We start from the raw sequence: 15420 nt of genomic DNA on the forward strand, positions 1-15420 counted from the left end.
ACTAGGCTCAAATTTGGGCTAAACATTCTTTGCATATCGAAGAATATTGTGGCCAAATTTCATAAAATTTGGTCGACAAAAACCCCCTGCCAATAATAGAACAAAACCTGCCAAAGCCGTCTTTCCCCCTAACAAATTTGAGCAAAATTTTGAAAATTTTCAATGTAGTTATGTACTGTCAGCATAAATACGACGGAATCTTAGTACTGCATGAGAAAAATCTTGTGCAATAGGGGGAATGACGGCTTTGGCAGGTTTTGTTCTATTATTGTCAGGGGGTTTTTTATGACTGATTATGCTCAAATTTGGCCTAAACATTCTTTGCATATCAAAGAATATTGTGGCCAAATTTCATAAAATTCCCCTACTTCAATTCCGACGGAATTTTTGTTAGAATGCAACGCAAAACCACAATTTTAAAACGAAAAATTGTATATTATATCGCCCTTCCTAAGAGTTTTATGGGCTTTGTGGTCGTGTGGTTAACGGCGTCATTTGTTTAAGCGCATTTGCGTGCCGTTGAGTGTGGGTTTGAGTCCTAATCCAGTAAGGAGAAAACTTTTTCGTAAAGCGGAAACTTCTCTGTTGGCCCATTGGGTGTTGCGTAGTCCTGTCCGTTGTCTAATGCTTACACAGTAAAATATTCTGAAAATTAGCCACGACGGAAATCCTCACTGAATGTAAAATTCGATAACAGAATGTGTACCAGATCATAATTTTCAATTTCTGTGATGTAAATGATAAAATCGTAGATATTTCCATTCAATATGACTTAATTTTACATGCGTCTAACGGAAACCTTGTTGTGCGAAAACGTGGCTGTTAAAACAAATCAAAACAAATCCCATTCCAAGCAAACCGCAGCTGGCGCATATAAGCATCAATCAAATTGGAATATTCGGATATTTGTACAAAGTGGCCATCATAATGCAGCATTTAACCGCTGTAACTCAATGATTTTCTAACATCCATTCGAGAAATCTGTGATGTATTCAGCATACTTGTGTGGTAGTGAAACAGTACTTGCCGTTTACTACATAAATCTTATATTCAATTGCTTTGAAACCATCGAAGTAGGCCTATTGTGAACCACAACTTAGAGTCACATCATCAGCAATCAAAGCAATCGGGGAATGTGTCGTCCGTCAGATTCAGTGAACAAACAGTGCGATAAGACGTTCCAAGTGGCTCCCGCTTGCCAACAGTCTGGATGAAGTCCACATTTGGCGATCCTGCTGGATTTTCAGCCTTTTAAAAGAAATGTAGTATTGAGCAAGCGGGAGCACCCATAAAGAAATTGAATTGTTTGTGCAAGTGGAAGTGATGTGCTCGAATACTTGGACATTGGGTGAGTAAATTTTAGAAAATTTAAACTGGACCTGTTATTTTCAGCAGATTTGAACCACTAAGGAATCACGAGATTCAATTATTTTTCGATTGTTTTGGTGTATGAATGCGTCATTTTATGGACGGATCAATCCATTTTGCGTTGCGGCGCCATCCTTAGTAGCAGCATAGTAGTTTCATTTAATGAAAACAAGTTTCAAACATGAATAAACCCCTGCTGGAGAAGCCAGTGAGTTTGTTCTATTTTACCTCAGATTCAAACTAGAATGGAGTTCGAGGGTTTGCAACGAGACTGAATCACTACTGATTTCACTCTAAAAGTGATTTGAAATCGTTGGTCCATTTGAGAGCCGTAAAAAAAGAAAATGTTAAAACGATGCAATAATGAGATGTTAATTGTTTTTTTTCAGTTGTTAAACTTTTCTTCATAGGCATACGGTACATCTTTATTTTCGCATAGAAAACTATGAAATGTGAATTAAAAAAAAAGATTAGTGTTTTTGTTACAGATGCTACAATTGTCCAATGCATAAACATTTTTCTTAGGTTGGTCCCCTATTTTGAAACCAACTTAAGCAAATAAATGGACGGAAGTAATTCTTCGATCAAACCCACAAACTTGCACTTCCAGGAAAAAAAAAAGAAAAGGTAGACCCAAGCACACGTATAGGGCTGTTCATGGCTACCAAACGAAACTTTTTCTGGTGGTGGTATCATTTTTGATACCAGTATTAATAAAATGTGTTTAGTAAGACTTAGTATTATGCATATTTGAGTAAGGTGAGTGAGTACGAGTTATTATTATGATGTTTTGAATGAGCGCGAGTGGTGCTCGCATAAAGTGCTCAGTGCAACTTAGTGTTGCTAATCTTCGTAAAGAGCGCGAGTGGTGCTCGCATAAAGTGCTCAGTACGAGTTATTGTTGTGAATTTCTGAATGAGCGCGAGTGGTGCTCGCATAAAGTGCTCAGTGCAACTTAGTGTTGCTAATCTTCGTAAAGAGCGCGAGTGGTGCTCGCATAAAGTGCTCAGTACGAGTTATTGTAATGATTTTTTTTAAATGAGCGCGAGTGGTGCTCGCATGAAGTGCTCAGTGCAACTTAGTGTTGCTAATCTTCGTAAAGAGCGCGAGTGGTGCTCGCATAAAGTGCTCAGTACGAGTTATTGTAATGATTTTTTTTAAATGAGCGCGAGTGGTGCTCGCATGAAGTGCTCAGTGCAACTTAGTGTTGCTAATCTTCGTAAAGAGCGCGAGTGGTGCTCGCATAAAGTGCTCAGTACGAGTTATTGTTGTGAATTTTTGAATGAGCGCGAGTGGTGCTCGCATAAAGTGCTCAGTACGAGTTATTTTTATGACTTTTTGAATGAACACGAGTGGTGCTCGCATAAATTGGTAAGTGAGACATATTATTGTATTGTCGCGTTTATCTTTCTCTAGAATGCTGCGGCGGTCTTACACTCGCAGGGTCGACTGCGAAGGTAAACGTCAAGATAGCTGCCGTGTTAAAAGATAGGCAGAATTTTCTCGCTCAAAACAAAACCACGTGCTTTTCGCGAAATGACAGCAGTGCTCGATTGTATTAGTGAGAGGCAACCAGAGTCACTGAGTACATAGAGAGTGTTTATCATGGCAAGTGCATACGGCAGGTGAGAATTTCATTGACTGAGTTATGTTTAGTGACCGTAGCGATTATCTAAGAAGCAACCGGCAGGAAGGCGCAGTTTTCTATTTTATCTCGAGATGCATAATAGCTAATCTTCGTAAGGAGCGCGAGTGGTTCATATAATCACATTTAACAATGAGATACAGTCAGTTGCATTCTAATGAAATGTCACTTGAGGCCCTTGCATAACTGTAGTCATATACTATAAATATAATATTCATAATACCAGATTATACGTATGTGATGACATTTGAAATCAACAGGTACAGTTAAAAATGGATACGCAAGAAGACCTGTTGCTGACCTATATTTAAATATACACATAAAACATATTTTTAGAGTTTTTTGAAGACTAGAAATGGTGGGAAGAGCTCCCATTCAGATGAAAAAAAAACAAACCAAAATCTTGTGGCAGGGAAAATAGGTTTTGACGTTTGCTCTGTGATTACATTTGCCTTTTCAGGGTCTGTCTCAATTGGATAATTAAACTGAAATTAAACTTAAAATTGACATTTCAATAATTATCGAATAACCCTGCTCGCAGAGCAAGATTACTTTTGACAGATATCGAATCATTTTCCATCGATGTCCTATTGGAATTGCTGGGTAGCACCAGCCATTCTTATAACGGGGTGATTTTTTAATTTTCGAACTGTCAATTTTAAGTTTAATTCTCCAAATGAGACAGACCCTCAGAATACTTCACCGTCTCTCTCTTGAGAAAGTGGTTTCTGAAGGGTTGAACCCTCAATTATGAACAAACAAAAAAAAATGTTTGCGCCTAATAATTGGGTTTTTGGAGAGACGAAGTTCGACGGATCAGCTAGCATAGCATATTTGCGGTATCTAGTCAGTGTAAACATTGTATTTAGATATCTCATATCTGGAGAACAACACAATTTGACAAGCTGAATTCAACTTCGTCTCACAGTTGTTAAGTGATCTATATGTAGTATGTGCCACATATAGTAAACGGGTTAATATTTTGGTTTCTTATAGGCATAATAAAACCACAAAGTTTTCATGTTTTTTTCAAATGACAATTTTTTTCACAAAAAAAAAAACCCTGAGAAGAGGGGAAATGTGGTAGTGAAACAGTACTTGCCGTTTACTACATAAATCTTATATTCAATTGCTTTGAAACCATCGAAGTAGGCCTATTGTGAACCACAACTTAGAGTCACATCATCAGCAATCAAAGCAATCGGGGAATGTGTCGTCCGTCAGATTCAGTGAACAAACAGTGCGATAAGACGTTCCAAGTGGCTCCCGCTTGCCAACAGTCAGGATGAACTCCACAATACTGATTCTCAAACACTTGAATTTTTTGCTTTCTTCTTATGGATGCAAAAAGTAAACAAGTCGAAATGGAACCGCTTTTAACGGTTTGATTGGAAACAAGATGGCGTCTTCGCCGATCTCTTATTCTAGTATTTCTTGGTTGGATATCTTAAAACCTGAGAGGTTTAGAAAGTTAATTTCTTCTACAAAGTTCTTTCGAAGGTAAACATCAATATGGAGGCAATCTTAGTTCAGAGTTCCCGTTTTCTGCAAGGTTGTTTGAATAGTCCAAACCATTATATTTTTGTACATTTCATTTCAGTTTTTAAGCAAGTTAGGGAGAAAATTGCTGCCTTATATAAAGTTGGTCAGATGTTGACTAATGTTCGACGGAATCAATCAAATATCAGTTAGTATTGATATCTCGTAATCCATAAGATTTAGAATGTTGCTATCTTCTATACAGTTGTTTGGCTGGTGAGGAATTACACTTCAGGTTAGGCAGCTGTTCGATTTATAGAGTTGCCGTCTTCTACAAAGTTGTTCGGGTGATGAGAATCATTTTGGTGAAGGTCAGTTTAAAGTTCAACTACTGGGAGGAACTGATGTATGAGTAATAATTTGTTATGTTAGATGTTTAGCAATCAGCGTAATTGAATTGCTGTCTTCTACAAAACTTTTAACTTAATCTGAATATAGGTTAGGTTGGGTATCCTCAAATCTGATTTGGGAACGATGACTGGCTTATTTGTCTAAGCAAAGGCCACTTTTTGAACCTTCCATAAGGTTCTACGCAAATACTTTGTATGCTAGTCAATTTAAAGGTCAGAATCACCCTATAAAAGGGGTATGCTTAGCCGAAAGAAATCAGTTCAGCTGTCGTCTGCAGACAAATTAATAGCCTTATCATTATATGTGAACCAGTGGGTTATCACATCACTGTAGTGCAGCATCAAACTTTTACAGAATTGAATGAACCGCTGGATACTGCTTGTCTCTATGCAATATTTTTTTTTCTCAAAAACTTTGTAGAAAACGTAAACAATATTTCAAGATACCTAATCTAAGAAGTGGTTTCTTATACAATATCGCTACCCAGCGGTAGAATTGCGAACTAATTTTCCTCCAAGTTAAGCATTTTTTTAGAAGACGGAATCTTTCTAAATCTCATTGCAAGATATCTAACCTAACAGTAATTCCGCATATATTACTGCCGTCAAGCAGTTGATTTCCAAACTAAGCCTGCTTTCATATTGGCTTTTACCACTCGAGAGATTTTGATAAAGATTACAACTTTCTAAATTCCACAGATTTCTACATATCTAACCTAGCAAGTAGTTCCACATATACTAGCCCTATCAAACAGTTCAATTTCTACTGAAAGCTGTCTCTATGCTGGCTTTTACCATCCGAGCAATATTGTAGAATTCAGCAGCTTTCTAGATGCCACATATTGCGAGATATCTATTCTAACAAGTGATTTCTCACACACGTTTACAAGCGGTTGAATTCCTAACTAAATTCTTTCCATAGTGGTGTTTGCTACCTGAGCAACTTTGTAGAGAACGGTATTTTCCAAATCTTATAGATTGTACGATCTCATCTAACAAGTAATTTCTTTTACACTAGCGCCGCCAAAATTATTCTACTCTAATAATAGCTTACAGGGTGCGGCATAGAATAATGCAAAAATTGGTTCTATTTCTTTTAAATCCCATTTAAACTGCTCCAAGCAATAATCTCAACATTTTCGAGTTCAGTTATCATTATAAGGTCCTTTCAAACAAATTTACTGAATGTGTGCTTTATTTTTATTAATAATATCCTCAAGACGACGCCGGAGCTAGAACACGCCTTTCGAACCTAGCCCTCTGCCATCGACTGCCATGTACATGTTATGGTCAACGTTATGATCTTCACACAAGGGTGCGATGGTTTGCAGACTCGTGCTTCAACATACGCCCCAATCGTATAACACAACGGATCAAGATCCGGACTGCTAGGGGGCTACAAATCTTTCGACCAAAATATCATGTTGTTCTTCAGCAATTGTAGAGTCGATTTGACGTGTGACATGGCGCTCCATCATGCTGTAGGACAACGTTTTGGTCCTCGGATAATTTGGCCTTCCCCCAGGGAAGCACTTGGTCCCTTAAAATACCGATGAACAATTCAATATTGATTTTAACCCCAACACCAATAAAAAAAAGCGGCAATTGGACGCCCCCGAGCCAAACATCATGACACCAGCCGGATTGTTTTGGAATTTAAACTTCACTTTCTCCAGAACATCCGCAATTTTCTTCGGTGAAATTAACCAGTCCGTGCGGCCGTTGGCGTCAGCATCGATGCTGAAAGCTTTCGCGTAGGAAACCAGGATTATAATCTTTTTACTTCTTCAACAAAGAAAGCAATCTTTTTGAACTAGTCACTCGTAGTTCCTATACTTGGTCCGTAATCAAGTGGCGTTTCACTCAAGCTTTGGAAGGTATATGCAAGTCTTCTTTGACTTCCTTGTTAAGTTTTCTGGAGGAACGCACCAGGTTGCGAGAGCAATCTATTCATGAGCTTTCCGGCTTTCGCTGCTTAGACCCATCATGCTGAGACATTTTAAGGCGATAAACTGTGGGCAAAAGCCATCCTACCACCATAGCAATCTCATTCAGTGTCTTCTGGGCGAGCAACAAACTAGTTATCACTTCTTTAGGGTACACAGAAAAAATAAAGAACCTAAAAAAAAAGTTTAAAGAACTCAACTTTGAGTACGAAGTTCAAATTTTTAACTCAATATTAGGTAGTTTTCTCACTCCCTCTCATGAATGTTATTATAAACAAAGAGAGCTGCATCGACCCAACGTATGCTGTTCCGTGGAAGAAGCCAAATTTGAGTTGTTTTCACCATAGTCTCGAGTGAGTGAAAATAACATAAATTTGAGTTGGTGAAACTTCATAGTGGGTGAAAATTCAACACGGGAGTAAAGGCAAAGTACTCACCGGATTTTTTCGCATTTTACTTATTTTTGGCTTCTTCCACGCAAGGGCGGATTTGAGTGAAAGGAACCGTTAAGTGAGTTGTTTCGCGGTTCCGTGTACATTGCGGTGTGGCTTTTGAAAGTAAACATAAACACAAATATACTTTCAACAGAAATTAGTCACTACCTACTCGAATTAACCCAATATTCAAATTTAAACATTTTCGCATTATTTTCTGCCGCACCCTGTATATCACCCGAACAACTTTGTTGAAGATGGCAACTTTCTGAATTCCACAGATTGCGATTTATTTATTAAGCTTGAAAAGTAATTCCTCCTACACAGAAAAAAATGATGAAAAGTAAACAGCGCGTAAAATTTGACATGCGAAAATTTACGCTATTCTACGCTGAAATAGTCCTCTTCCTAACAAGATTGCTTACAACTTGTATGCAATATCGACGGTTCTCGTCAAATATTGTATACATTTAGGCTATATCCCGTGTGGAATTACGCCAATAATGATGTTCCATTTATGTGCATGATTTTTAGCGTAAATTTTAGTGGATTTTTCTATCTGTGTACACTAGCGCCACCAAGTGGATGAAAAATAGAAGACGTTAACTCACTAACTATCACAGATTGCGAAGTATCTCACCTAACCCACCTAGCGCCACCAAGCAGATGAATTCCCAATTAAACTAGCTTTTACATGACTTTGCCAGCCGAGCAACTTTGTAGAAGACACATTGGATATCATCACCAGAACAACTTTGCGGAAGACAGTAACTTTCTAAGTCTAACAGATTCCGAGATATCTCATCTCAAGAATAATTCCTCATATACTAGCGCCGCCAAGCGGTTAAATTCCAAAATAAGTTTGTCTCCATTGTAATGGTTCTTACATCTCGAACAACTTTCTAGAAGACGGCAACATTCAAAATCCCACAGTTTGCGAGATATCTCATCTAACAAGTAATTCACCATACACTAGCGCCGCCAAAAATTTCAAAGACAAAAAAACTCAGATCTGGATGTTTTATGCATTTGGCACTGAAAATAAAGGATATTTATTTTTTGTGTTCCAATTTTTCCCTTTGGAAAAATTTTCATTATTAAAAAAGTCAAAACAATTTAGCAAAGCATCATACTTTTTGTAATTCGATGAAAAAAAATGTTTCGAAATCTGAATTCCTTTCCAAAACTTCTTGAAGGAAAAAATCTTTCCTTTCCTTATAATGCCGTCAGATGTCTCTGTTCGATGAGTTAAGTGATTTTCATGATTAATAATATCAAAACTTGAAACGATTAGAGGCAGACCTTAATCGTGTCCGATAGGGTCCAAAATTTCCATAACAACTTGAAATGGGTTATTCTAATTTATTTATGAAAAGTTTATATTTTTCCTAAGGAAAACTGCAATTTGGATTTTAAAAATTTCTCATTTCTTTCAGGATTATGGCAGATTCTGATTATTCATAGAAATCTATAATTCTTCCATGAAAGTTTAATAAGCATAAATAGCTTTCGTCCTTTTTTTCTTTGATGGTAATTTCTGAACTTTCTATTGAAAATTTTCAATTATCCACATAGGGTTAAATCTGCTGGCATTTAAATAAGAAAAATGGATCATTATACCGTCTAAGACGAATTAAGTACTGTCCATTTAATTCCACCAGTTAATTTTCGTTATCTTTGCAGATACGTATTTCGACCACAACTGTGTGGTCGTCTTCAGTGTCTTGTACTTGACTCGACTTGCCGTCGAGTCGAGTCAAGTACAAGACACTGAAGACGACCACACAGTTGTGGTCGAAATACGTATCTGCAAAGATAACGAAAATTAACTGGTGGAATTAAATGGACAGTACTTAATTCGTCTTAGACGGTTTAATACATTCCACTAAACGAGCTTAATAAATTTTTCTGAAAATGGATCATTATGAAATTTTCAGTTGTGCATGCTTTGTGTTCTAGCGTAGTACGCACAGTGCCAACTGCCAAGAATCATGGAACCGGAATCACAGTAAAATCAGCTATCTGCCTAGAGTATAAAAACCTTGGCTGCCAGACGCTATGATTTACTTATTTCAGTTTGCCTTGTTTAGTAACTCAGTTATTTAGTAATCAGCGTTCTATTCAATTGGTTAACTATTATCAAATTTCACTTTGTAAATTAAATTCAATTGTCGTTATCATTGTTTAAATTGCAGCACTATTCCCAACGATATACTCACTTCAAAAGTAGCTCGCATGTCCGTTACCGCTCGAATTCATGTTTCGGAAACCAATATGATATTTCTTATTCTGGCAAGTTTTATGTTTTCAAAAATCAAATTTACATATTGTGCCATGGGCAGATTATTTACCAAGCTAATGTTATATGGTAACATTTGATTATTATCAAAATTGAAAAAAAATCGAATGTTATCAAAATTGTAAAGATAGGTCTAATTTAATAAGGGAAATGAGGAACCAAGCCCTTGATAATGGATTCGAAACGAACAAGGAGGTGAAAGCTTTATCCACGATGTGCTTCATCCGCAAGTGCATCACATCATTTCGGAATTCCAGCATGAATTCATGAAGAAACGTTCTAACATTACCAACCTGATGAAATACCATTTATATCGATTTTAACAATGCGTTAATAAGAATGCCCCAGTGAATAAACTGGACAGAATGAGTAAGATACGAGCCAGCCGCAGGCTGAAAGTCTCTTTAATAAAGATAAAGAATCTTTTACTATTACATCTGAGGCGCCTCAAGAGAGTCATTTGGACCCACTTCTTTTCGTACAGTCTCATCAGTTGTTGAGTGATATGCTGTCCAGGCCGACATTGACGCATTATTGAACTGACTTATGTTAAACGCAATGGCAGTAAATGTCAAGAAGTGCAATGCGATTTCATTTTGCCGGACAAGGAATGCGACTGTTTTCAACTATAAGATTTAATCTGCCAGCATCACCCGAATCAACATTGTTGAGGATCTTGGTGTACTATGAGCATGAGCATGAGCATGAGCACGATGACCGTGCATTTCGTAGGTGCTACTCCGTGATCGACCAGAACAATCGCAATTACACAGGGAACCAATGGATGGAAGCATGGGATTTGCACTCCAACCTCAATGTGCACAGTCCGAGAGCTCTAGTATTTTTGGAAGGTCGATAACGGCGCTGGCCACGTCCTCACGGTCATCGGGGATGGGAAGGAATTGATGATGCAGTCACTCGCCCACTGCAAGCCGAGAACACCTCTGCACTCGCCACGAGTTCCTGCGGAATTTTATTGGAATCTGGGGGTTAGGTTTTAAGGCAAAGGTTCGTCTTGGTTAACGGGTTGCCAATGTGATAGTAATGAAAGGGTGGTGTAGTATTCTAATTCGATGCCGAAACGAACTTTTTCGCTCATTTCGAATTCTAACAGTTAGCTGCTAGAACTAATCAAGTTGTAGTTCTAGGGGGATAGAAGATAGAAATGGTATGAAAGCCCATTTCCAGTTCTAGCGATTGCTAGAACATGAGAAATATATGAAAAGATACAAAGTAGGAGAATGGAACGGGCCTGGGATTGAGCTCACGACCTCCTGCGTATGAGGCAGAAGCGGTAGCCATATGACCACCAAGCCCGTTTGTTGAGGATCTTGGTGTACTAATGGACGAAAAACTTAATTTTGTTCAGCTTGGTTTCATGAAGTGTAAAATACAGCAGTTCACTGACGTTTATAGCTTGAAGGCACTTGTACAAAACATTTTCGAATATGGTGTACTGGTCTGGGGCACCATGTCATGCCGTTCACAGTAACCGGATCAAACGAATTCTTCGTTTCGCTCTTCGCCTATTACCATGATTGATCCAGTTCGTTTGCTACTGTTGCGCCTTGATATAACTGTCAACTTTGGCTAGCAGGAGGATTTTTTTACAGCGTTTGTTCGTGTTTGACATATTATGCAACAACTTGGCAACTCCGAACTTTTGAACAACATCGATTTCAACGTTCAGGCTAGAAATACTCGACGTGCAGCGTCAACCATCAATTCGCGAATGTTAGTGGCTACTTGCAAAGCAACCATTTGTGTGATCGTTGGCTCTGCTACTCAAAATGTGTTCCATTTGCCACTCAGTTGATCTTGCGCTTTTACCTTCGCAATGATCGACCTTCAACGAATGGCAGTTTTCCAAGGACAGCCTATTGTCGCAATCCTCACATAACAAGGGACTGTTCTTCCAGTAAGTCCAGCCTCCAGTTAAAGAAAAAGTGATCACTTTCGGTCCAAATACTACTGCCGTCGGCCAACGTCATATGTTCGTAATGCCTGATCGATGCTGTTTGGACCAATTTGCCCAGCCTGTTCGGAATTCGAGGTAAGGTTTGGCCAAATGAAATAATTCAGTTTTGATGAATATAATCAGAAACAGAGAATTGTTATGGACTGGTATAAAGGATCATCTTTTGGCTTTTGAGTAGAACTAATAAAATAGCTCAATGTATGTAATAAAAGGCTTTGAATTTAAATTGTGCTTACGTGTTGATAATAAGAATCAAAATTTTTCAAATTATTTGAATCAAAAATGTTGAAACGCATCCCTCCATAGTACGAACCAGTACGGTCGCTTCTCACAGACGAACCAACTCCCCTCATTCTGTTCTGTCTACCACCACCGGCTGTGAAAAGACTGCAGCTCTGGGCCCTGATGAGTGGAACCCAGCCAAAGCCACAAACATGCAATGCACCTTATAATGTAATTGAGCGAAAGTGCAAAAACATTCACACTTTCGCTCAATTACATTAAAAGAACGAAGCAGCACCCCCGGACCGCACCGTACACACACACAATTGGACCTGTGTTCAGGGACGGGAATGGTTGACATTTCTTTTTACCATTCCTTCTTCTATGCAAAAAAATAAAAACAAAACCACGGCAGCCACAGCAGCAGCCACGCCAAGCAGACGACAGTCAGCACATGCTTTTACCATTTTCTCTCCCCACAATTATTGTTTTCGTACAATAATTTCACAACGTATAACCATTTTTGGTGGGAAATATTCATTTCATTACTACTTGCTTGATTTAGAGACAAGAACGAATAAATCAGTACCTACGGATAGCACTCCTTCTAGGCTTTGCGCCACAGGTAATTAAACTCGATTCTGTGCTGTTTGCGCTGCGCACGAGCCGAAACAAAAAATCTCACGAAAATGTTGACCGCGCGCCGGCACGACTCTAACGTAGCAGCCAGCAAACAGTTTGCTTCATCGGAAAAATAAATGTCACGATGTCGCGTACATTTTTTTTGTAAAACTGTTTCGGCTTGTTTGGCGCAAGAAATTTGACTGAAAAAAAGATAAACATTCGCATAATCAAAGTGTTTTAATGTACATTTCCCAACACTGCCTGTGTTTCCGTTCTGCGGAAGGATAAACCACTTAACATTCCCCTGCAGCGCCAGTCAGTGGCAGGTGGCAAGGAGCCCATACAAAAGTAGACCGGAAACAGAGTTTTATTCGTACGTACGATGGTTACTGTGAAAACTGTTGATGGGAACTCCTCTCGATTCCAGATGGGTGCGCGTTCGAAATTACAAAAAAGTGGTTTTACAATTTTGAAGCACCTGGGAAGCTGCTCCAGAGTAAATTTAATTCTTGCGTGCGGCGCCGTCTACCGCCTACCTACTCGTGAATGGAGTTTTGATTTCGTTTTGTTTCTCGAAAAGACGAAAAATGAAAAGTTGTAAAGCTTTGCTCACACTTCCATTGCTTCAACAGGCGTTTTTTTCGTTTTGTCTGTAATTTAAACACTCTGTGTGAGAACGCGGATGAATTGGCGGAGGAACACTTCTGGGAGAAAGAAAAAACGGACAGGTTAGGGACGGCCAACGGGGATGCTGCGTATTCATATTCATTATTTTCATTTTCCTCAAGTTTTTTTTTTGTTTGCAAGGACTTTTGTGCGGCTCGGGATTTTGCCTTGTTCTCCTTTGTTGGTTGGTTGCTTGTAATGGTAGAGTTAATAAGTGTGCAGCATGTTGGAACCATCTTCCAGGTTGTTGGAAAGTTTTATGCAGCGCGCCGCTGGGAATGCACCCTTCTTTTCGGTAGTCCTGGCATGACTCACTGCATGTATACTCATGGATGTACAATGTGCATTGTTACAATTTGAAAGTGTACCCAGTTTATATAGTTACTGCAGCTATTCGGCATTGTGTTTGCTCAACAAGCGAAGCGGTGAATAATGGCACGGTTCTCTCTCCAGGGAGAATAGAAAAATGCTTACTTGAAAGTTTACTTGAACGAAATTAGCTTGCATTAAACTGATGTCAAAGTTTACCGAGAAACTGTTCAGGTAAAAACATGGCATGTAGCCAGAAATATTGAAAACTAGTTGAACGTACCCGACGTTGCTTGGATTTGTATTATTTTTGTGCGATTGTATTGGGTTTTCTCACAACTCGCCATACTATTGTATTTCGACAATTTTTCAATTTTCCCTGTCAAGTTAACTAACGAACCGATTAGTAATCGGTTCATCCATTCATAAGTTATATCGCCTCAAAGGAAATGAAAACTTATTTTTATATATAGAGAAGATAGAAGAAGAAACACAACGCGATAGCACAAACAAATGATCTAGAGTGCGGCATCGCAATGAACTCTGCAATAATTTTTGACATTTCAAATATAAAACTTCACAGCCAACACGAGCAACGCAGGATTCTGCTAGCTTACAATTATTGTGACACATCACTAATAAATAGGATGGTTTTGAACTTTCGCACAATTTGTAGGACACGTACTATTACAATATTGGAAAACCTTCCCCCCTTGTTCTTAAGACAAAGTGTTTTTCATTTACATTCCTCCTTCATTTGACCCTCTCAGACGTTTTAATTTTAATAATCATAATAAAATAAATTCTAAAAAACTCCACTCTGGTCTATTGTAGAACCGGACGGCATACATAATTTAAATTTCCATGTCTGACAAAATATCCTACTTAACCCCATAGTTTGTAATATAATTTGACCATTTCTCATTTTAACAAATGAGTGACGTAACCAGAATTAAAACAGCACAAAAATAGTTCGCCCCTTTCACAAACTTCACAGGCGTTGAAACAGCACAGCAGAATACCTACATTTAATGAATATGGATCATTAAAAATATTAGGAAAGTAAAAAATAATTAAATAATATCTTCATCCAATTATCTTAAGTTTCAGAAACAAAAAAAAAGGAAGCCTGGCGTCCCGAAAAGGATGGGGACACACATCAAAGGCTGAGTTTGGAAAAGGGGGAAACAGAAGAAAAACAAAAATAGAATAACACCTTGGTAATAGAGGAAAAAGTTTTTTTTGCGGCGAGGAGGTTCAGTAAGTTGAGTATAACAAGAAGAAAGTTGGAAATACGAAGAGAGAGAGTGGGGAGCAGGAGGAGTAGTAGGAGAAAGAGGCTTAGATTCAAGTGGAGTTGGTGGCATTGGACAGGGAAGAAGGTTGCTCTCTGGTGATGGGGTAAGTATTACTTGCATGCAAACAAACGTACAACGGCCGGCCTATGTAGCACCCAGATACCCACTTTGGCCATCTGAGCTTGAATGCCCTTCGCTTGGAGACCTTTGACGGCACCCTCGGCGCACGCCGGTGATTCGAAGTCAACAAATCCGTAACCTGTGCGGGAGGGGCGAAAAGGTAAGAATTGTAATCGTATCTGGGACTGTTTATTCCTTGTCGAAGGGGTGGCTACGCTTACCTTTACATTTGTTTGTTGTTTTATCTAATATTGCCTTTGTGGAGATGATAGTACCATATCTGAAAAAGAAAATGCATTGCGATTACGATTACTTGTCCACTTTTATCTAAGATAATTACTTCCACAAGAAACATACGATGCCGTCTCCATTAAAGTAATTCGTAATCTCCAGTGATTAATTATTTACTCTTGCATATTGTTCCAAACCATTCATAACATTAGACCGACTCATAAAATATTGTTCACATTTTTTTCGCCAACGCTTCTCATACTCCACCCTTAATATGTTTTCCATGTTCTACATTATTCTACCTCATTCATCTTTCGCACAAGGAGAATTATGTGGCGATTGCCAGAATTAAATAAGGAAGCACAAGAGAGTGGAAGAGAATGGCAACCGG

At 38.6% G+C, this 15420-nt stretch overlaps 1 protein-coding gene across 14 annotated transcripts in view; it reads right to left on the minus strand.

Annotated features, from left to right (window-relative positions):
• The window catches only part of LOC134210832 (protein alan shepard), an 879934-nt gene that overhangs the window by 35737 nt on the left and 828777 nt on the right, over positions 1-15420 (minus strand). For 12 of the 14 annotated variants that reach the window (XM_062687155.1, XM_062687153.1, XM_062687151.1 and 9 more), the window contains 2 exons: positions 15020-15078; positions 14813-14937 (listed from right to left, as the gene is read on the minus strand). In XM_062687155.1, the coding sequence (XP_062543139.1) occupies positions 14813-14937; positions 15020-15078 (184 nt within the window). The remainder of the gene's footprint in view (positions 1-14812; positions 14938-15019; positions 15079-15420) is intronic. The other 2 variants (XM_062687157.1, XM_062687156.1) reach the window with 1 other exon arrangement.

Source organism: Armigeres subalbatus, chromosome 2, assembly GCF_024139115.2.
Source record: "Armigeres subalbatus isolate Guangzhou_Male chromosome 2, GZ_Asu_2, whole genome shotgun sequence".
Lineage (NCBI taxonomy): Eukaryota > Metazoa > Arthropoda > Insecta > Diptera > Culicidae > Armigeres > Armigeres subalbatus.